Source organism: Vigna umbellata, chromosome 9 (genome assembly GCF_029865625.1).
Source record: "Vigna umbellata cultivar VRB3 chromosome 9, Vumbellata_1.0, whole genome shotgun sequence".
NCBI lineage: Eukaryota > Viridiplantae > Streptophyta > Magnoliopsida > Fabales > Fabaceae > Vigna > Vigna umbellata.
The window spans coordinates 5,393,162-5,416,236 of NC_142173.1; the positions used below are offsets into that span (position 1 = coordinate 5,393,162).

Consider the following 23,075-nt stretch of genomic DNA (forward strand, 5'->3'; position numbering starts at 1 on the left):
GATATACTACGCCATTGTTAAAATGCTTATCAAAAGAAGAGGCAGACTACGTCCTAAGAGAATTACACCATGGAATATGTGGCTTGCATTCAAGCAAACATACTCTTAGGGCCCAAGCACTGCGAGCGGGATATTATTGGCCAACGATGGAACATGATTGTGAAAAAATTGTCAGGAAGTGCATCACATGTCAAGAGCATGGCAATGATCTCCGGGTCTCACTTGAGGAATTGCATGGTATTATTCGCCATGGTCGTTCGCCCAATGGAGAATGAATATAGTTGGACTACTCCTGATCGGGGAAGCACAGAGTAAATTCCTCCGAGTTGCAGTAGATTATTTCACTAAGTGGATCGAAGCAGAGGCATTAACAGTCATAAGCGCTCAACGCGTAAATAATTTCATCTGGCACCTAATATTTCGATTTGGCTTGCCTCAGAAAATTATCACTGATAACAGCCGACAATTCATTGAGAAAAAATTAGAAGAATTCCTAAAAAACTTGGGAATCTGGCTTATTACTAGTTCAGTAGAGCATCCACAAACAAATGGACAGGCAGAAGCCGCAAATAAGGCCGTCATAGCAAAGTTAAAGAGGCGCGGCTAGGCGAAGCTAAGAGCTTGTTGGTGGAAGAACTGCCTGAAGTACTATGGGCGTACAGATGCACTCCACACAGATCCACTGGAGAAACTCCATTCAACCTAACGTACAACACCGATGCAATGCTTCCAGTAGAGGTGGACGAGCCATCTTTAAGGTGAAGTATCCAAGATATGAACCTTAATGCTGAACAATTACACGTGAATCTGGACACTCTATCAAAGCGTCGGGAAGTCGCTGCAGTCCGAGCGGCAGCCCAAAAAGAATGCTTTCTCGACGATACAATATCAAGGTGAAGCTGAGAACTTTCAAAGAGGGAGACCTTGTATGGCAAAAAAGAGGGGAAGCTAGAAAAAATCGATCACATGGAAAGCTGACAGCTAATTGGGAATGATCGTTTCGTATCTCAGAGGATTTAATGAATGGAGCCTATCGGCTTGAACTCCTTAATGGACGGACTATCCCCAACACTTGGAAGGCCACACATCTCAAATTCTATTTTAGTTGAATTTTGTTTTCATTTTGTTGAACATTTGTTTCTACATTTAGAATACTGAATTTTTATATGTTTGAATTTAGTCATTTATTTTATCCTCACAATGAATGCAAGCAGGTTTTTTACTAAATCCATACAACTCACATAGTCAGTAAAAACTTTTCAATTACTAACAGTGCACATAGTCACATATCACATGCCAAATACATGAGCGAATGCCAATCTACCGTTCAAACTGGCCTTCAAAACCTAGGGGAGCACCCCTAGTCTAGGGCATGTTCGCCAAAGAACACCCAGTACCTCAAAACCTAGGGGAGCACCCCCTAGTCTAGGGCATGTTCGCCAAAGAACACCTAGTACATCAAAACCTAGGGGAGCACCCGCTAGTCTTGGGCATGTTCGCCAAAGAACACCTAGTACCTTAAAACCTAGGGGAGTACCCCCTAATCTAGGGCATGTTCGCCAAAAAACACCTAGTACATCAAAACATAGGGGAGCACCCCCTAGTCTAGGGCATGTTCGCCAAAGAACACGTAGTACATCAAAACCTAGGTTAGCACCCCTTAGTCTATGACATCTTCGCTAAAAGAACACCTAGCGCATACAAATATAAAGATGTTGATAAACTTAACAGAGCGGTTATAAGCATCTTACAAGCGATATGTAAAGCAATCAGTCATGATTATCTGCCGAGCGGTTATCTCAAAGATAAATATGCAACAGGAAATTATCGTTGTAAATCAGCAACAAAGTACTTTGATAACACAACCAAAGGCAATTCAAGTTCCACCATTAACATCTTAATATCTACTCTACATAAGGGTTTCAACAATAACATTGTTGTTAGCAGGAACTGCAGGATCCTCTTTTGTAACTTCTCTAGAAGCAATTGTTGTTAACACGTTTTCCTCTTCAACTCTAACTTTAGTCGTAGGGGTAGGCTCAACCTCCAACGGGGCATCTTCAGGAATGTCCATTAGGGGTACCGAATTCCCTTCATAAACATCCTTCTTCTTATCAAACTCAACAGCTTCAGTTGATATGTTCAGCAGGTGAGACGCTTGCCTCAAGGCCTTTTTGAAACCTAGGGTGTGTTCTTCAATGATCGCCCTTCCCATCTCTTCCATTAACTCCTTGTCTTCATCAACCTTGACCCGTAGAACATCCCTTTCGGTCCTGGCTTCTTTCTCAGCAGTTCCTAGAGTGTTGTTAGCAATTCTAAGCGACACAATGGTAGCCTTCTTTCTGGTCTTGGTTCTCCTTCCTCAATGACTCCACCTCAGCGGCTAAGTGGTCATGCTTCTTCTTCAGATTGACACTAGATCTCTGAACATTCTCCAACAGGCGACGAGCTTCAGCCACTAGTTCTTCAGACTCTTTCTGATTTTGCTCACATTGAGAATGAACAATAACAACTTCATCACGGTATCGATCATTTGTTGCTCCGACATACCTTCCACCACCCTTTTTGTGGCCTCGTCCAGATTAAAGTCTATCTTATGACCTAAACAAAAGGCCGGACTCCACATGCCCTCAGGAAGTGGGCGAGCGACCGATTCTTGGGAACTTTTTCCCTTCTTCGAGGCATCCGTTTTCTTGATTCGCGCCCCCTCTCTTCCGCTTCCTTACAAACAGACGATCCTCAATAACAATCATTTCAGGCGAAGGTGGCCGAATGATTTGCGAAGGGGTGGCAGTATTCTCCTTCATGGTATCCTTCTCTGACTTGGCAGCACGAGTTGCACCAGAAACGCTACCTGCAGCATCCGGTTTAGGGAGGGAAGACCCTCCTTGACTCTCCTTCTCGTTCATGATTCTGAACCAATATCTAACGGAACCTTTCCTACCCATAATACCTATAAGTCAATTACACAACAGGCAGGTCAATTACAGACAATTACAGTCATAAAACAACTACACAAAACAATAAAGGTGTGATCATACCAAACACACGCGAGCTATTCACATTTTGAATCTCAACACACAAATTGGAACAAAACATCACATTATATAAACTGGATATATATATATATATATACATACATATATATATATATATGTATATATATATATACATACATATATATATATATATATATATATATACACTATTTTCAATTCACACAACAATCGAATAACATAACCACGAAAAATAATGCAGACTTTACAAATATACCAAGCCAATTGAACATACTCAATTTAACTCCCCCATACCTGACCAAGAATCCCACAATCTCAAACCCTTCCCGTGATTACTCCACGCCTTTCACTCCACCTCCACTTCTTCTCGGGTTAGTCCCTTGTTCCTGGTTGTAGCTCCTTTACTTTGCGTCCCAACGCTTGTGTTTCCCAGCCACTTACAGAACCCTACAACCAAACTCCATCTTGTTCTGAATCACTCTTTAACCCTCGCACTCACTTCTAAAACATAAAAAAGGTTCTTCTATCCACTTTCTTCGTTCCCATTCACTCACTCTCAATATACCCTAAAACGTCGTGGTTTGAAAAAAAAACAAATATGAAGGAAAGAACGAAAATGAAATAAAGCCCAATGTTTCTCGGTCAGCTAAGAAATAAAAAATAAATTCTTGTTTTGGTTTTTCCTTGGTTTAAAGGCGAGACCTTGAGTCACACACTACCCTCACCATTTAATATCCTTTTAAATTATTCTTATTTGATTATTCTATCTTTTTAATGCAATTAATAATATTTCCTACCATATAAGATTTGTACGCACGACAATCAACTCTATCTAATTAATTCCATGATTCTTGTATAAATCTTATTTTATTAAAAACCAACATTTCAATTTATTAATTTATACCTCAATTTATACAATTTCTCGGATTATGCAAGGGTTTTGCCCACTATTCCCACTTTCTGCCTCTTTCTTTTACACCCTTTTCTTGCAATTTGGTTGTCAAATGCAGCTGTTCTTCTTCTCTTGTTCCTTTGAGACCTATAATCATTGTTTACTCTGTTTCTATGATAGATTGTACACTGTGGAGCTCAAGGGCACGAATTCAGCATATTTCTGCACATTAATTGTCCGATAAGGTGGTAGTGTAGGTAATAAAATTTGAGGCCTTTTGGTTCCTCCAGCAACCATGGTTACGAACTAAGCAAATAAAAAAAAATGTTAGTTTACAATTTTTCATTATATAGACACAAAATTATGCTGTGAATAAGGGTGGGCATGGATTAGATTTTTAAACATCCCATCCAAATCCAATATAGATCCAAATATATACATCAGATTTTGGATCTAAATCTACTTCTTGTGCAAAACTATATTGAGTTTTTTTAAATCCATATCCAAATATATGTAACAAGTTGGAAATCCAAATCTGTAACATCCCAAAAATACAGCAATAAACCATATAATCGAATAATTACATTTGATAATATTTCAGTTCAGTCTTACACTAAGAAAACGTACGTGCATGACCGAACGACCTTACAGCGAGAGTTACCATATATAATCAATACACAAGTACGAATCTGACCGAACGGTTTACAAAAGTCAAATACCGAACGATCATACATACAAAGATGAGAAAGAGATGAAAAACCACCTCTTTACAAAACTACTCTACTGACCGAACATCCTACTGTTCGGTCTTAACTTTGACTTCTACCAAATTTTCTTCTTCCAGCGCCTCTTCCAACAGCTTGTCTTCTTCTGCTCACATCCACCCGGATGATCATTGCAATGACAAAGACGGACATACAAAACCAGACAACACACGAAATACAGGGTAAGCTTATGTAATTTAATTCAAGTATAAACATACATTTCTCATATTCAACACATCAAATACATTTCTACACACGCTCAAATCAAGGCCTATGTCCGGACTGTATGAAATCTGTGTAGCTACGACGTTTGTGCACCCGGGTGATGTAGTAACTGGAATACTCTCATCAGCTGCCACCCGAGGTTAGTCCTATCTGTCCAAAGTACCCCTAAGGACTAGGACCTCCTGTCGTTCCCACACATGACCTACCCTCCTCTACGTAAGGACGAGTATTCACGGAACATCAGGATGAATCGACAGCTTAGCATTACCACAGTCATACTTTACCAATTCCACTATTCATTCATGAGTCGTTCCTCCCCGGAACGCTCGTTCAAAATTCACAACATTTCATCCATCTCATATACTCTTCATCTTTTATTATCCATCATTTTAATTTCATCTTTATCACCAATTCTAATAACATCAAATACCGATCGTCCATTCCTCACTCAGAACGAGGATGAACACTAGGAACGAGACCGAGAAGTCTCTCGTTCCAGAATAGAATAAGACCGAGAGAGTTACTGTTAGATTTAGGAATAAATCGAGTACAATTATATAATATAAGACTAACGTTACTTACAACATGAATCAGTTAAATGAACTGACTCTCGAGAGCTCAAACCAACACTCAAAGAATATCAAGTACGGAGGCTCTAGACCGAAGACAATGAATGTAGACACGTCAAGACGTTAAAGAACCATACTTCGAATAATTCATATACAAAAACCCAATGCCAGTCAATGACCAAACACGGTAAAAGGGAATTCTACTGAAGTTGGACGAACGTTATTTCATCAAGATTGATTAATTATAAACGAGTACAAGCGCTTGGTATAAGACCGAGCACCACTCATTTCGAGAGCTTGGTGTGAGACCGAGCACTACTAAAATTTATAATAGAAAGATTAATAAATAAGATATTGTCGGAATTGTGTTTAAGAATAACTACTATATACAAATACATATATTTACAAGGTTTAAGTTTATCACCGAATACCCAGATGCAACTACGCTTGACCGAAAGCTCAAGCACAATATTATCACAAGAAGACACTCGTCCTCGACTAGGATTCTTTCCAAATGAAAGAATCCCATTTCAAACAAGTTTACTAGAAACACCGAACAGTCAAGGATCGTTCAATGACGAACGTACATTATCATAGGGAAAGTTCATAATCAGAATTCATTTACATTCAAACTCATTTCTCAGCATATAACTTCATAACTTTATACATTCATATTATAATCAACTTTCATACTTCATACAATCCATATCATATAAGTTTCATATATTTCATAAATCAGAACATAGCAACCGTCATATATCATATAGTCAAATATCACAATAATCATACTTCACTTTAATTTAGCAACTCAACAAACGTTCATGCAGCACAGGAAACATACCAAATTAAATTAAATAAGCTTCCCTTACCTCAGAGCGTGACTGTACGTCCTTCAGACTAAAACTCAGTTCACTGAACTACGATCCTTTCTACCTCAACGCTCAACGACTCTTCGAACCAAAATAAAACAACAGACCAAACTCGTTCAGAATGAAACTAAGGACCCATGCAACCAGAACTTGGTTTGCAGGTTTACAAGAACGAACGGTTAAACATAAGAAAACTTACCCGTTCAGAATTTGAAACCAATCGGATCAAACTAAAGCTTGGGATGCCGGAAGTGCTCCTACGGTGCCTGAATGGAGATCGGAGTAGAGAAAAAGTGAGTTTTAGTAGAGAGAAGGGGGACTTTTTAGTGAGAAGAAGGAGAAATGAGAAGTTCAGAGTTTTGGGAAGAAGGGTGCATGCAGAAGAGAGTGGGACGAAAGTTTCAGAAAAATTAGTTTTCTTCCCACGTCAAAACGAATGTCCGCTCTTCTGCTGACACCTGCATTCCACTATCTGATTTCTGATCCTCGTTACTTGACACCTGGCGTCCGTGCAAAGGGGTATTTGGGTGCATTTTAATGAGGTCTGACAAAATCCATAAGTAGATCCATTTGTAATGAAACTTAAATCTTTTATAAATCTAATTTTAATTTTAAATCTATTTTTAAAATAAAATAATTATTTCATCTAATCTAATGCATAAATATATAAAAAAGTTAAAATAATATATAAAATAATAAAAAATATAATAATATTATAGTTATAGTTTAATAATATTAAAGATTAAAGATAATATATTATATAAATTCTTAACATTACAAAAAAAACTAAAATCATGTAAATGTCCATATAAATCTTGGCCACAGATCAGCGCACTCCTTTCCTATGGGACCAGTGATAGCAAAACCTATAATTTCAAAAAGTGAACCAAATTTACTACAAGTACAAGCAGCAAAAAAGACTAAAAGCAAAACAAAACGCGACGCGACGCTAGTCACCACCGCCACACGCTAACACGCCGCGAGGGACCATCACCACGCGAGATCAAGAGAGGAGGCCCGCGTGACGGTTTGCACGCAGAGCAAGGAGGCGGGTCACTACGAACAGGTTCGTTTATTTATCCCTTGATTTTTCCCTGATTTCGTTTTTGGGGTTATACGGATTGTTTTGGGGTGCTAATTTCCCTGATTTTGTTTGGCCATTGTTTTGTGGTTGTCCTGATTTTGCCCTGAGCTCCCTTGATTTCCCCCGTTTTTGTCCTTCGTGTTTCGCCATTGGGATTTATGTTTACTGGATTTGATACATTCTGAGATTGTATAATTCTGACCTTGTATAACTGCCCAGCATGCTTAATTTCAATTCAAATTTTGGCTCTGAGTCACTGTGTGTTAGGAATTGGCAGCATGAGGAATGCTTCTCACTTTAATTGGCAGCACGTTAAAGTTTCTGAAAACTATAACTAACTTGTGATATTTCAACATATTAAAGCAACTTGTCAATAAGCAGAGAAAGCATTTGCTTGCTTCTATTTTTTAGGAGTTGTAGTTAAAATTAAATAATGAAGTCCCCACCCGTCTTGTTAGTTTGTTTGGATATGTTTTAAAAATGAAATGCCATTATCTTATAATTTCTTTAGGAACTTCTTTTTTCTACCATAAGGTTCTCTCTCTAGTCCCGAGAAAGCAATGTTTTCCCTTTCCAGTTTTTGTTTCAGAACATTGGATTTTTTTTAAAAAAATAGGACATTATTTTCATCAATTTTTTAAGCAAATGTCTCTTAAGTAAAAGTAATCCTTTCCTTTGGGTGAAAGGAAGAAGAACACATATCTCTCAGTTTTCCACCTTAAAGATCTTCTAAAGAAGGATTTTAGTTACTTATCTTCCTGCTTTTTCTTACCTCCATCCGAACATAACTTAAACAAGGAAATTTAGGTCTTTTTATGCTATCATTTCTGCTGTCAACTTATTGACATATTTTGATGATTGTGTTCTTAATACTACATTTCTAGGCTTAAAACTTGAAAGTATGAAACTTTTATGTTGTGACTATTTTTATTTTTGGATAGGATGAAAGAATCAAGGACAAAGAAACAGCCTGAAGGTGATTCTGAGATTTCAGCATGGGTTAGTAAAAGCCGCAAGTTAGAAAAGAAAAGAGCATTGCAGCTCTCAAAGATTTTTGAGGAGCAGGTTTTTCCCCCCTTTATGTTGTACCTAAATTTTATGATCTTTAAGATACTGATTCTCCCAGTTTAAATATGTAATCATTACAACATGCTAAAAATCTCACAGGACAAAATTGCAGTAGAGGGAAGTGATGATGAGGATACAGCCCAACACACTGGTAAATTTCTCTGTTTCTGAATACATAGGGAAGTGATGTTGAGGATACAGCCCAGCAGCTTAGGGCATTTAAGTTTTGTCTTAGAGGGTTATGAATCTTTGTTTGACTGTTGATAAAATATACTTGTATATTGAATATCTGACAGAAAACCTGGCGGGGCTGAAAGTTCTCCATGGCCTTGATAAAGTTATGGAAGGCGGTACAGTAGTTTTAACAATTAAAGATCAGCCCATACTTGCTGATGGTGATGTTAATGAAGGTACAACTACTTGCTACTTATTCTGTAAGTTTGAAGTCTGTGAGTGATACATAGTTAGAGTTTTTGTTCTCACATGGCAGAGGTTGACATGCTCGAGAACATTGAAATTGGAGAACAGAAACGACGAGACGACGCTTATAAAGCTGCAAAAAAGAAAACTGGTGTATATGATGATAAGTAAGACATTCTCCTCGTAGTCGATGTACTAGTGCAATAATGTATGTATAGACTAAAATGAACTTATGAAAAGGAAAGAGTTTGTACGAAGTCTGTTCTCTCGATTTCAGGTTCAATGACGATCCCTCCTTGGAGAAGAAAATGTTGCCACAGTATGATGATCCAGCTGCAGAAGAGGTTTGCTACTCTTGTTACATTCCCAAAAAGGATGATGAGTAACGTAGATTTTGTGAATGCATGTACTCATTTGATTATTTTATTCAGGGAGTAACTTTGGATGAAAAGGGACGGTTCTCAGGTGAAGCTGAGAAGAAACTTGAAGAGGTTAGTTATGCTTTTCTTTTGTGAAATATTGTGATGGCCATTCTATTCTTCTTTTCTTATTGCAATATTCATTTTGTTTATCTGTTTTTCTTTTTTCATTTTTTCTGGGGTATCTTTTTTCTTCCTTCCAGCTGCGAAGAAGGTTAACAGGTGTTTCCACAAATACCTTTGAAGATCTTACTTCATCTGGAAAGGTATCATCAGATTACTATACTCATGAAGAAATGCTAAAATTTAAGAAGCCCAAGAAGAAAAAGTCCTTACGGAAGAAAGATAAGCTAGACATTAATGCCCTTGAAGCTGAAGCTGTCTCTTCAGGATTGGGTGTTGGTGACCTTGGTTCTCGGAACAATGTGAGGAGGCAAGCTATCAAAGAAGAGCAAGAAAGATTGGAGTCTAAGATAAGAAGTAATGCTTACCAGTCTGCTTATGCTAAAGCAGAGGAAGCCTCCAAATTGCTGCGTCAGGAACAAACTCTCAATGTTAAAACAGAGGAAGATGAAACTCCAGCTTTTGTAGATGATGATGAGGATCTTCGTAAATCCTTAGAGAAAGCAAGAAGATTAGCTCTTAAAAAGCATGAGGAAGATGGGGTATCTGGTCCTCAAGCTATTGCGTTGCTTGCTACCTCAAATCATAATAATGAGACTGATGGTCAAAACCCCACGGCTGGAGAGTCACGTGAAAACAAGGTGGTCTTCACAGAGATGGAAGAATTTGTCTGGGGTCTCCACATTGATGAAGGTAATTCTGATTTATTTGTGGTTTCTAATATAATTAATTTCATACTACTTCATGAGTATGACTGATTAAATTTAAAAGTGGATCAGTTTTGTTTTTTATCCATTTGGATTGCTGGAATTCTGTTGATTGTTTTGGAAATCCTCTATATAATATTTATTTCATTGTGCTCTTATTGTTGACATCTATGTCAATAACAATAATAATTTGAATGTTTGTGATGTGATCTTTCTTTTTTATGCTGAGTACAGTAGGTGTTCTGACATATAAATGTTTTGTAAGCATGTTGGAAGTGTTATATATTGGGGAAGCTGATAGTAGATAAAACTAAACTAAGGCATGTTACTTTCTACTTTTCAGAAGCACGTAAACCAGAAAGTGAAGATGTTTTCATGCATGATGATGAAGAGGCTATTGTTCCTGATGAAGAAAAGACTAATGAGGCTGGTGGATGGACTGAAGTTCAAGAAACTAATGAAGATGAACAACCCAATAAGGAAGACAAAGAGGAAATCGTTCCTGATGAAAATATCCATGAAGTTGCTGTAGGGAAAGGATTGTCAGGTGCTTTGAAACTGCTTAAAGATCGAGGAACACTTAAGGAAAGCATTGAATGGGGTGGCAGAAATATGGACAAGAAGAAAAGTAAATTGGTTGGAATTGTAGATGATGACGAGAAGGAAACTCAGAAGAAAAGGGAGATTCGCATTGAAAGGACTGATGAATTTGGGAGAATTGTAAGTTTTCCACATTCTTTACCTCTTATTTCAATTTTTAATGTCACCAAGATCATATTGTTTATGATTACTGCATTGATATGACTTAAGATTAAAAACAGAGAAAATATATTTTGGAGTGCTTGAAAGACCCCTCTGATGGTATGCTATTTATAATGATAGAAATCTGATACAATGGGAAGATGAAAGATCAAAAGATTATACTATATACCTACGGACAGAACTAGGTACAGCTGGAAGCAGTTCCCAACACACTACTCCCTACTTAGATTTGATACTGACTCTAACATGCTTAGATTTAATAATTATTCTAACAATATGTTTTCCTTGAAAAAGAATAATTAGACAAACTTTAAAATCAGTCACTTGATAATCTTTTATACACATTGAATTTCATTAATTCAACTTATTGTTTGAGAGTTCTCAATCATTAAGTTGAATATACAATATTTCATATAATTTAGTTATAGGAATACATGTGAGTTCAATTTATCTAACAGTTGACATTCATGATCATCAAGATACAGTTGGGTTTATCAAATTTGTATTAAAGGATTATTTATTAAGTGGAGCAAGTTTGCTACACTTGTCCTTTTCTTTTATTTGAGAAAGAATAAGACCTTCAACATCTTCAATAGTAGTATCATCAGGTTGGCTTTTTATTAGAGCAGTAACATAATTGCATTCTTGAGGTAAGCCTTCAAGAATTGCATCGACGTAGTGTTTAATGAAACAGGTTCACCAATTGAATGAAGAGTATCATTCAACGCCTTAAGGTGAAGTAAAAATTCATTGACAAGACGATTATCAAGTATGGAGTTGCACAGTTCTGATTGTAATTGTTGTACATTAGTGCGCTTTTAATGATGAAAATATGCATGAATTTTATTCCAAATTTCATACCAACCAAGATCCCTAGAAAGGATTGAACTAAATAAAGAAGTTTGAAACCATGCAAGGAGTTGATCCTGTTTCCGAGATGTATGAATCCTGTGATGTTCTTTTTCATGAAACTCACTTTCTTGTGAAGTGGGGTATCTATCTCATTCCCTTCCTCCCCTGAACCTCATCCCTCCACTGCTCCTTTGGGTGAATTTTCTTCTCCTTATTGTTCATCCATGTCACCCTTGTCTCAGCCACTACCTGCTGCTGACTCCTCCTTTATAAAACATGTCTTGCATCAGTGAGCATTCTTATTTATTCTTTAAACCTGATTGCGCCAGCCTCTTGCACAATTAATCCTTAATCCTTCCCGTTTCGAGATGCATCTTCTTTACCTCCTCCTCTTTCAACTCATCCCATGCAAACCTGGTGTTAGTCTGGTATCATTAAATCACAACTTAATCCCACGTTTCTCCTTACACATGCTTAACCAATTATAATTGGAAGAACCACACAGGCAGGAATTGATACTTTATTTGCCAATTGGATCTAGACTTTAATTTCTCTACCTGCTGCTTTAAAACCTTTTCTCTTCTTTTAAAACCTGTAACTATGCACGTCATCCTTACCCTTGCTTTGACAAATCAGTGTCCTTTGCTGCAAATCTATGTCAACAACACCTTTGTTAATGGATATGGTTCAGCCTCCTGGCTTTGAATCCTCAAGTGTTGTTTGTAAGCTAAACAAGGCTATCTATGGATTGAAGCAGGCATCTCAGGCCTTGTATGACTGATTATGTCAAACTATGGTCTCCTTTGGGTTTAGTTGTAGCAATTGTGATCCCTCTTTGCTCATCTTCACGGACACCTTTTTCCGTCTTTATCTCCTTGTTTATGTGGATGATATTGTCATCACTAGTTCTTCTGCTCCAGAGCTCATGATCAGACTTAGCAATTTTGCAGTTAAGCAGCTTGGGGGCTTAGTGACGAGTGCATGAAGAGGTCAACAATAGATTTACAATTGTTAGACTTTTAAATTCTTTTCTTGTAATTTGGATTTAATTCTTGTATTGGGCCTTGTATTTTTTCTTAAATTTTTTAAATTAGGGACTCTTTAGACATTAGTTTCTATTAGGCTTTTTAGTAGCTTATTGGACGGGTCTCTTAGTGAGTGTGCCTTGATCTTTGGTCCATAGTATAAACGACTTTTTGTAGACTCTTGTACTCAATATACATTTTTGGAGAAATTGAAGCTTAGCTTTGGTGAGAGAAATTCTCTGTAAGTTCTTTAGAAAAGTTTTGATTCTTATATTTGAATTTCTAATTCAAAGTATCAAATCTTCTTCTACTTGTCAATCTTCCTTGTGGCGTCTACTTCTTTTCTAATCTCCTTCCGTGTTTTCTACATTCTTAATTTTCAATGGCAATTGTTGGACAATCTGTTCTCTCTTATATGAGGTTATACATAACTTCCTTGACATTTAGGTCAAACAACATTTCTCTGGTGCTCTTATCTTGTCCCAATCAAAATATATCTGTGGCTTGCTGCATAAAGAAAATATATCTGTTTAATAAATTAATGTAATACCATGGATGAGGAGAATGTGTGTGGGTTTGGGTGCTTAGTGATTATAATGTTTAATGACACTGAACCTTAAAATTGACACTATCACAAATGCATTTATTAATGAGCTTTACTGTCATTCTTTCGAAGTATCAGTTTTCAAATTGTAGTGGATCATCAATCATCCTTCATTGATTTATTCTTTTGTTGCTTCAGTTAACTCCTAAGGAAGCCTTTCGAATGATTTCTCATAAGTTCCACGGTAAAGGACCTGGAAAAATGAAGCAAGAGAAGCGTATGAAGCAATATCAAGAAGAATTGAAGATGAAGCAAATGAAGAGTTCCGATACACCATCACTGTCTGTGGAGAGGATGCGGGAAGCTCAAGCTCGTTTGCAGACCCCCTATCTTGTTCTCAGTGGTCATGTTAAACCAGGGTATGTTTTCAATTTTATGCAAACTTATAATTCCTGAAGTTTTAATTTAAAAGTCTGTTTGCATGAAATGAATTGAGAAATTTGGAGCATGTTTGATTTTGTGATTTAGTGTTAAAAGTTATTGTTGCAACAAGGAACATACTTCCGAAACTAAGATTAATTCCTTTCCCTCATCTTAAAGCACCGTACTCGCTTTTCATTCATGTCCACACTTTGGTGTAAAAACTTTGATACTTAACATAAAGGCTTACGAGACCAGTTGGTACAGGTTCATTTAGTGATCCGTATCTTTGATTGTTATCTAGAATAGAGTGCAGGCTTTGTATTGATATATAACTTAGTTCTTTAATCGTTATGATTAATTACTTGTATTTTCCATTTGTTATAATGGGATTGCCAATCCATTTCTTGTGATTTCATTTTTAAGTCATTATTTCTGTCTTCAGCCTTCACTTATTACGCAGTCTTTGGGGTTTGTTTATATAAAGTCCAGTCAGGGGAACACTTTTTATTTGGTTAATCTTCTCAAAGGCTATACAAGTGATATGTTGTGTTTAAATTCCAATATATCCAATATACAGTAAATTTTTCACTTCAGACAATCCCCGTCCCACTTTTTCAAAAAAGGTCCAATTCTTCCTCTTACCAGCTTTCAGAACCCGTTTTAAAATTTATAGAAATTGTTGGTGGCAAAAAGTGATTTTGGTATGCGAAGAAGTAACTAGAGTTAATGTTAGCTGCTTTGGTTTGGACCAATAGGACTGTCACGTGATGCTGATAGTGGCCAAGGGTCACTTTTTGTATTGTATTCACTATCTAGCATATCAGCTGCTTTGTAATCCTTCGTAGCATTCTTGGGGCCATGTTGCAGTGTTATCCAGATTAACTACTCAGGAAGTTGAAACAGTGTATTCATAACGAAACCTACTTTTGTTATTTTCTGTGATATTATGGCAGTAAAATTAAAGTTCTTTTACTGAATTGTGCAAGGCTTTGAAAATATGAAAGGAATTATGTCAATATAGCAAGCATGGTTCTGTGTGGTTTCTTCTATCTTCTCTTATTTTCTTCTTTTGCTTAGTTAATATACCAATGTATGTGACTGTTTGATTTTTTGTTGGCAGACAAACTAGTGACCCAAAAAGTGGTTTTGCAACTGTTGAGAAGGATCTTCCTGGTGGCTTGACACCTATGCTTGGGGATCGTAAGGTAATTCAGGCCGTGTTTAAGCTTTTATGGTATATTTTTCAGACATTTATATATTTTTTTATTTGTTTCAGGTAGAGCATTTTCTGGGAATTAAGAGGAAAGCTGAGACATCAAGCTCCGATAACCCAAAAAAGCCTAAATCATAATTCCTTGGTATACTAATATCCCTGTAAGCTTAGAAGTTGGACCCATAGTGTTCATCTATTCTGTTGCTGACTGCTAAAGATTTGTAGCTGAATTTATAGTGCTAATTTCGTTAGTAAAACTTGATTTTCTTGAAAGATGTATGTTGGTAGAAATTTAAAGAGCTAGCAAGATCAATACCAGTGGTTGAAATTTTCTCCATTCTACGCGGTCCAGAATGTGCGATTCCTTCTGTACAAATAAGAGTTTATTTTCAATGTATTAATTAAAATTTTGGATTGTGGATTTCTCTTTGGATAGTCTAGAACTTTATTAGTATGTTCTTCGCTAAAGAAATTTAGTGCAACTTTTCACTTTTTTTTTTCTTAAAAGTTTGTTCACATCAGCATAACACATAAGACAGAAATTAATCTCCTCTCCATTACCCAACACCCATATAGAATGATCCTTAATAGCTCTAAGCCAAGTTTTGATACCCTGTCACAAAAAAGAAGTATACCTAATAAGAATCTGGTTTTTGGCAATGATGAACATTAACCCATGGTTTCAGCCCACTGAAAGTTTGATAGGACTCCTAATAAGGATTGGCCTGTTAATCAACATGAAACAATTATAGAGGGAGCAAGGCCCAAAATATGGAAGGTTTACGTGAGAAGAAAGAAAATGGGGTTAGGAAAAGAAAGGGAAGTTAATTAGAAAGGGGAATGACGTGTTAGGAATCCAGGGAGGGGGAATTATGTTATAGGAGAGAGAATAGAGAGTGTGAAGGGGATAGGGAGGAGAGGTGGTGAGTTGGTTAGGAGGAGAGTCATCCTCTGGTTAGGAGTGAGAGCACTCTGGGTTTTACTAGTGATTGTAGAGCTTTCAGCTCCATAACTTTTATTCTGCATAATACTTGAATAATATACCTGTGATATTCAGTTTTATTGTTGGGTTTCTATCATTGGTCCGACCTGCCGGATCCCTGAGAAGAACTAGCATTGTTGTCCATGCCACCCCAAAATGTCTGATTGAGTCGACGCATTAGAGGAAAGATTGTTAGCGATGGAAGTGTCTGTACGTGAGACGTTGGGGGAATTTTGCCAACTAATGTTGGAAGAACTGACTAAGCTGCGTAACAAGCAAGCGGGAGAGCGTCGAGAATCTCCGTTTTCAGATATGGATTCAGGGGCAGAGTACAGGATGGCAGCAAAGAAGGTGGAATTGCCATCATTTGATGGTACTTACCCTGTGGGATGGATTACCAGGGCAGAGACATATTTTGAAGTGCACGACTCTACAGAAGAGGTGAAGGTCCGATTGGCAAAACTAAGCATGGAAGGGGCAACCGTTCATTGGTTTAATCTTCTACAAGAAGCAGAAGTGGGGTTGTCGTGGGCCAAGTTAAAAAGAGAGTTGATCGGTCGTTATGGTGGTCAAATAAACCATTATCGGCAGCGGGCTCCAGCCTTCATGAGTCACGCTCGACGACACAAGGCAGTCGCGTTTCAGGTGATCGTTTTCTGATCGCCGACTGAAATCGCGATACGAAACATTTGCCGTATGCTGAATTGATGAACAGGAAAGCTCAAGGGCTTTGTTTTCGATGCGGTGAAAAGTATCACCCCTTGCATCGATGCACAGAGTGGCAACTGCAAATGGTGGTGTTAGCGGATGACGAAACAGTAAATGAAGCGGGGGAGGTGATCACGAGTGAGAGCAAGAAGAGGAAGATGACCATAACTTGGAGTGTGGGTCTATGGGGCTGTTCGCAGAAGTTGAAGTACCATGGGGTGGTCGGAATAACCCTACAACTTTGCGCATAGAGGGTCTTCTCAATGAAGTAACCCTGGGAGTGCTGATTGATAGTGGGGCCAGTCACAATTTCATTTCTCCCCTTGTAGTGGCTGCTCTGGAGTTGAAAGTGGACAAAAGAAAACAGATTGGTGTACGTTTGGGAGATGGACATAGGGTGTCTACAACGGGGAAATGTGAGAAGTTGGACATCCAATTAGGAGAATTCTCTACTACGGTAGAGCCATATGTGTTGGAATTGGGGGACGTGGACATGATTTTGGGAGTTTCTTGGTTGTGAAGGTTTGGAAAGGTTACTTTTGATTGGGAAGAGATGACACTAAGTTTTTTTTGGCAGGACAAATATCTGGAGTTACAAGGTCAGAAACTGAGAAAACACGGACAACATATAACGTTGATGACATCTTTCCAGAGTGTGGTGAAGGAGAATAGTTTGGGAGAAAAGTCCATTTCAAAACAAAGCTTATCAAAGACACAAGTTGAAGATATTCAATAGATTTTAGTGGGTTATGCGACTGTATTCCAAGAGCCACAGGGGTTGCCCCCTTATAGAAATGTGGTGCATGTTATTACATTGCAGCCAAAAGCAAAAGCCGTGAGTGTGCGACCATATCGGTATCCACATCACCATAAAGAGGAGATTGAAAAACAGGTTGGAGAGATGTTGACACAAGGAGTTATCAAACCCAGTTCTAGCGCTTTTTCCAGCCCGGTAATTCTTGTTAAGAAGAAAGACGGTTCATGGCACATGTGCGTGGATTATAGGGAGCTGAATAAAGTCACAATTCCCGACAAATACCCAATTCCAGTGGTAGAGGAGTTATTGGATGAGTTATATGGTGCTACTTATTTTTCTAAACTAGACTTGAAATCTGGGTATCATCAAATACGGATGGTGGAGGAAGATGTTCATAAAACAGCTTTCAGGACACATGAAGGTCATTATGAATTTTTAGTGATGCCCTTTGGTTTGACAAATGCCCCTACGACTTTCCAGTCTACTATGAATCAGATTTTTAAGCCCTATTTGAGGAAATTTGTGCTAGTATTCTTTGACGATATACTAGTTTACAGTAAAGGATGGGATGAACATTTGAAGCACTTAATGAGAGTCTTTGAGCTGCTGTGTGAACAATCTTTCATGGTCAATAGAAAAAAGTGTGTTTTTGGGAGTCGGCAAGTAGAATACTTGGGTCATCTAATTTTTGAGCAAGGAGTTGCAGTAGACCCAGAAAAAATTAAAAGTGTGATAAATTGGCCCATACCTCATAATGTCAAAGGTGTGAGGGGTTTTTTGGGATTAACGGGGTATTATCGAAAATTTATTGCGGGTTATGGTAAGATTGCTCGGCCCCTTACTGAATTGACGAAGAAGGATGGTTTCCATTGGGTCCAAATGCATTATTGGCCTTTGAGGAATTAAAAAAGGTGATGACTCAAGCTCCCCTATTGGCTTTACCTAACTTTTCTAAACCGTTTGAAATTGAGTGTGACGCTTCAGGGGCAAGGATAGGAGCAGTATTGATGCAAGACGGACAACCGATAGCTTATTTTAGTAAAGCTTTGGCACCGACTAATGTTAACAAGTCAGCCTATGAGAAAGAATTAACGGCATTAGTGTTGGAATGGTCCAACATTGGAGACCATACTTGATTGGAAAGAGTTTCAAGGTGTATTCAGATCAGAAGAGTTTAAGACACCTCTTACATCAAAAAATCACCACCGAAGCTCAACAAAATTGGCTGGCAAAGTTGTTAGCGTATCAGTTTGAGGTGATTTACAAACCGGGCCAGAGAATAAAGCCGCTGACTCACTATCAAGAATGTTCGAAGCGGGTGAATTGAGGGAGATTCAGTCTTTTCCATTATGGTTGCAGGAACAACATATCCAAGAGGAAGTGGAAGTAGATCCTTTCTTACAGCAAGTGGTGCAGAAGTTACAACAGGAAGATGCATCTGTTGCAGATTTCAGTTTGCAAAGTGGAGTATTATTTTACAAAGGACGCTTGGTATTGTCAGCTAAGTCAGATTTAATTCCTACTATCTTAAATGAGTTTCATTCTTCACCAGTAGGGGGTCACTCGGGTTTTTTAAGAACCTACAAACGTATCGCAACAAATCTGTACTGGACGGGAATGAAGAAGATGATTCAAGAGTTTGTTAAAGCATGTGATGTGTGCCAACGACAGAAATATGAAGCAACGTCTCTAGTTGGATTACTACAGCCCCTACCTATTCCAGATAGGATTTGGGAAGATATTTCCATAGACTTCATTACGGGCTTACCAAAATCTAAGATTCAAGCTATATTTGTAGTGGTGGATCGATTGTCTAAATATGGCCACTTTATTTTATTGAAACATCCTTATACTGTCAGGAAGATTGCTGAATTATTTGCTAAGGAGATTGTACGACTTCACAGCCTTCCGCAATCGATTGTTAGTGATCGAGACCCTGTGTTCATGAGTCTTTTTTGGCAGGAATTATTTCGAGGGAATAACTTTAAAAATGAGTTCTTCTTATCATCCTGAGATTGATGGTTAAACGGAAGTGGTAAATCGATGTTTAGAAGCTTATTTACGGTGTTTTGTGTCAGAACAGCCCAAGAACTGGTCATATTGGGTACCTTGGGCAGAATTATGGTATAATACTACTTTTCATGGAGCAACAGGAAAGACTCCTTTTGAAATTGTGTATGGGAAAACACCACCTGCTTTAATGCGTTTTACACAAGGCGAAACACGTGTGGAAGCTGTAGCCACTGACTTGGTTGATAGAGATGAAGCTATTCGACAATTGAAATATCATCTGTTGCGAGTCCAGCAGCAAATGAAGAAATTTGCAGATAAAAAGCGGAGATTCATGCAGTTCGAGGTCGGAGAGTGGGTGTTTATTAAATTGCGTCCCCATAGACAAGTAACCATAGCTCGACGTATTAATCAGAAGCTGGCACCTCGGTATTATGGGCCTTTCTTAGTGGTGGAGAAGAAGGGAGAAGTTCCTTATAAGGTGCAGTTGCCGGAATCAGCAAAAGTACACCCGATTTTTCATGTTTCTCAATTAAAAAAGGCTATTGGTAATCATGCGGTAGAACCCACTTTACCAACATAGTTGAGTCTTGAAGAGGAAGATCAAGAAGAACCTGAGACAGTGTTAGCAACCAGGGAGATTCCTGAGCGTGGTACTATTACTAAACAATGGTTGGTTAAATGGAAGGGGAGAACAGAGGAGGAGGCAACTTGGGAAGATGAGGGACTATTGCGAAGTCAATTTCCTTATTTTAGCCTTGAGGACAAGGCTGTTGTTGCAGGAGGGAGTAATGATAGGACTCCTAATAAGGATGAGCCTGTTAATCAACATGAACTAATTATAGAGGGAGCAAGGCCCAAAATATGGAAGGTTTAGAAAATGGGGTTAGGAAAAGAAAGGGAAGTTAGTTAGAAAGGGGAATGACGTGTCAGGAATCCAGGGAAGGGGAAATTCTGTTATAGGGGAGAGAATAGAGAGTGCGAAGGAGATATGGAGGAGAAGTGGTGAGTTGGTTAGGAGGAGAGTCATCCTCTAGTTAGGAGTGAGAGCACTCTGGGTTTTACTGGTGATTGTAGAGCTTTCAGCTCCATAACTTTTATTCTGCATAATACTTGAATAATATACCTATGATATTCAGTTTTATTGTTGGGTTTCTATCAAAGTTGCTATAGATAAAATCCCAAGTTTAAGCAAATAAGCTTGATTTTCTTCTTTCTAATTGAAGACTCCAAGATCACCTCCATCTTTAAATCGAGACCAAGCATTTTTTGGTTATATATAAAGTTACCAAGCCAACTCTCCAAAGGCTTTAGTAGACTTATACCCCAAAGAATAAATTAGATCTTAAGAGTTAAACTTTAAGGTTGGAATACAAATTTGTTTTATTTGTAGTTGATAAAGTTTGTGATTAAATATTAATACGTGGTTCAATGATATGATAAATTTAATTAAATATCAAAGTTTTTAAGACAAATTTTGAAATGAGTCTTATATTATAAGAAGTGAATTTAAAACATAAAATTTAATTTCATAAAATTAATTTATCAATTTATAAATTAAATTTTATATATGCTTATTTAATGTAAATTTGTTTTATATTTAGTTAATGTGTAATATTTAATAAGCTTAAATGTTTACTTCGTCCTTAAGTGAATTTCTGTTTAGGTTTTAAAAACAAAGACATTGAATTCTTATGTTATGAAAAGTGTATGAATAAGGTCCTGTCGGTTAAGTTGATAGCAACGACATTAAATCCATGCTAATGTGGTTGTACTTTTTCTCTGTCCAACTTTTTCTCTCTCTTGTTCAGCTTTTTCTTTGATAATTTGTTGAACTAGTTCTTTCTTTATGGACTTTATTCATATACTTTTCATAACATAAGGACCCAGTGCCTTTAATTTAAAACCGGGTACTAAACAAAAATTCATCTCTTAATCTGAGGACGAAGTAAATATTTAAGCCTATTTAATACAATAAAACTACCAATGACATAATTTAAAAGATGAATTCTCCTATGGTAAACATCTTATCTTTCCCTTTCAATGTCTTATTGATTTTATATATAATAGGAGAAAAATGACAAAAACTAGACACACCTTAAAAGACGAACCTGAAGATAAATAAAAAAAAATTATCTTTAATAAAATCAATGGATTGTATATGACAGTATTAAAATTAGGATTAGTTAAGTTTTGAGTTTTTTATAAATTTCAGTATTTTTAATTAAACACTTATTAATTGTTTTCAATTAAATTTCGGTGTCATTAATTTAGTTGTTTTACTACTTAAACTTTTTATATTTTTCAATTGAATATTTGTTATTTAATTTTTCTGTTAAGTAGGTGATGAGATTTTTTATTATTTACGTATTTACTTTCACGTATTATAAAAATATATGAAAATTTATAATTAATATAAAATAATATAATTAACAAAAAATACAGTGTTTTTTTATATTTTAATTAAAAATATATTAGATAATGATATTGTCGTACTTTTTTATATTTCAATATCATCACTTATAATAATAAATATTTGAATATCATCACTTATAATAATAAAAGGATTTTTTTGTCTTATTAATATAAGTGAGGGTGATGTCCCTTCTTATCAAATACAAGTCAAATTTTATTTTATATTATTCACGATATCATTTTATATTAATAAAAAAAATCACCTCACAACACAAGTAATTTGTAAAGAGATTTTAAATGAGTTAGACTTAAACAACATGGTTAAACTGAAACAATGTTAAAAATTAAAAAATAATGATTTAATCATTCTCGTAATCCTTATTTATGTTGAGTTTCTTAGAAAGTAGAGGAGAGTATTTGCAAGAGTGACAATGCATATGAAATGTATTATGTATTATCAACACTTGCATCAGAACCATTATGTATCTTATATACAATGTAAAACATATGACAATAAAACAGAGAAAATCGAATTAATAGACTTTTTAAATGACAACTACTAGAAGCTTGAGTTATACTGCTAACACTCTCCCTTAATTTAAGCTTTTAAGAGATACAACACTTATCTCTTTACTCAGAAATTCAAATCTATCCAGCTTTAGAGATTTTGTGAATAAGTCTGCCCATTGCATTTCAGTCTTGTAGTAGGCTAATTCAATCTTTCCTTTATTCACTGTGTCCTTCAAGAAGTGATATTTCACCTCTATATATTTGCTCCTACCATGACTCACAGGGTTTCTTGGGTTTCTTGCTAAGTTTATAGTAGAAGTGTTCTCCATTCTCAATTGCACTGGACTCTCCCTGAGTATCTTTAATTCTCTAAAAAATTCCTTAAGCCAAATTCCTTGGCATGCAGCATAACATCCAACTATGTATTCCGCTTCACAACTTGACAAAGCAACAATTGATTGCTTCTTAGAGCACCATGAGATAGGTGCTTCATTTAGAAAGAAGATGTACCCTGATGTGTTTTTCCTCTCTACTGGATCCCCACCATAGTCTGAATCAACATAACCTATAATTTTTCTGCCTTCCATATTGAAATAGATTCCCATAATCTGAAGTCCCTTTGATGTATCTTAATACACGTTTGGCAGCAAGCATGTGGCTCTTCTTTGGATGACTCATGAACCTGCTTATCAGTCCGACGTTGAACATCAAATCTGG

General features: G+C 36.9%; 1 protein-coding gene across 1 annotated transcript; it reads left to right on the forward strand.

Annotated features, from left to right (window-relative positions):
• The first annotated feature begins 7,215 nt into the window (after positions 1 to 7,215).
• Positions 7,216 to 15,399, forward strand: DOT2 (SART-1 family). Its single transcript, XM_047298407.2, has 12 exons — positions 7,216 to 7,402; positions 8,362 to 8,485; positions 8,588 to 8,639; positions 8,785 to 8,898; positions 8,979 to 9,075; positions 9,186 to 9,252; positions 9,340 to 9,399; positions 9,531 to 10,143; positions 10,501 to 10,877; positions 13,539 to 13,759; positions 14,884 to 14,968; positions 15,040 to 15,399. Exons 2-12 carry the CDS (start codon positions 8,363 to 8,365, stop codon positions 15,112 to 15,114), a joined length of 1,884 nt encoding a protein of 627 aa, XP_047154363.1. The 5' UTR covers positions 7,216 to 7,402; position 8,362; the 3' UTR covers positions 15,115 to 15,399.
• Positions 15,400 to 23,075: the final 7,676 nt, after the last annotated feature.

Bases quoted from the DNA above. Each gene is read 5' to 3' on its own strand.
- DOT2 (XM_047298407.2), top strand. From the start codon at position 8,363: ATGAAAGAATCAAGGACAAAGAAACAGCCTGAAGGTGATTCTGAGATT. The intron at 8,640-8,784 runs GTAAATTTCTCT...AATATCTGACAG, and splicing joins GGATACAGCCCAACACACTG to AAAACCTGGCGGGGCTGAAA. The intron at 9,076-9,185 runs GTAAGACATTCT...TCTCGATTTCAG, and splicing joins ACTGGTGTATATGATGATAA to GTTCAATGACGATCCCTCCT.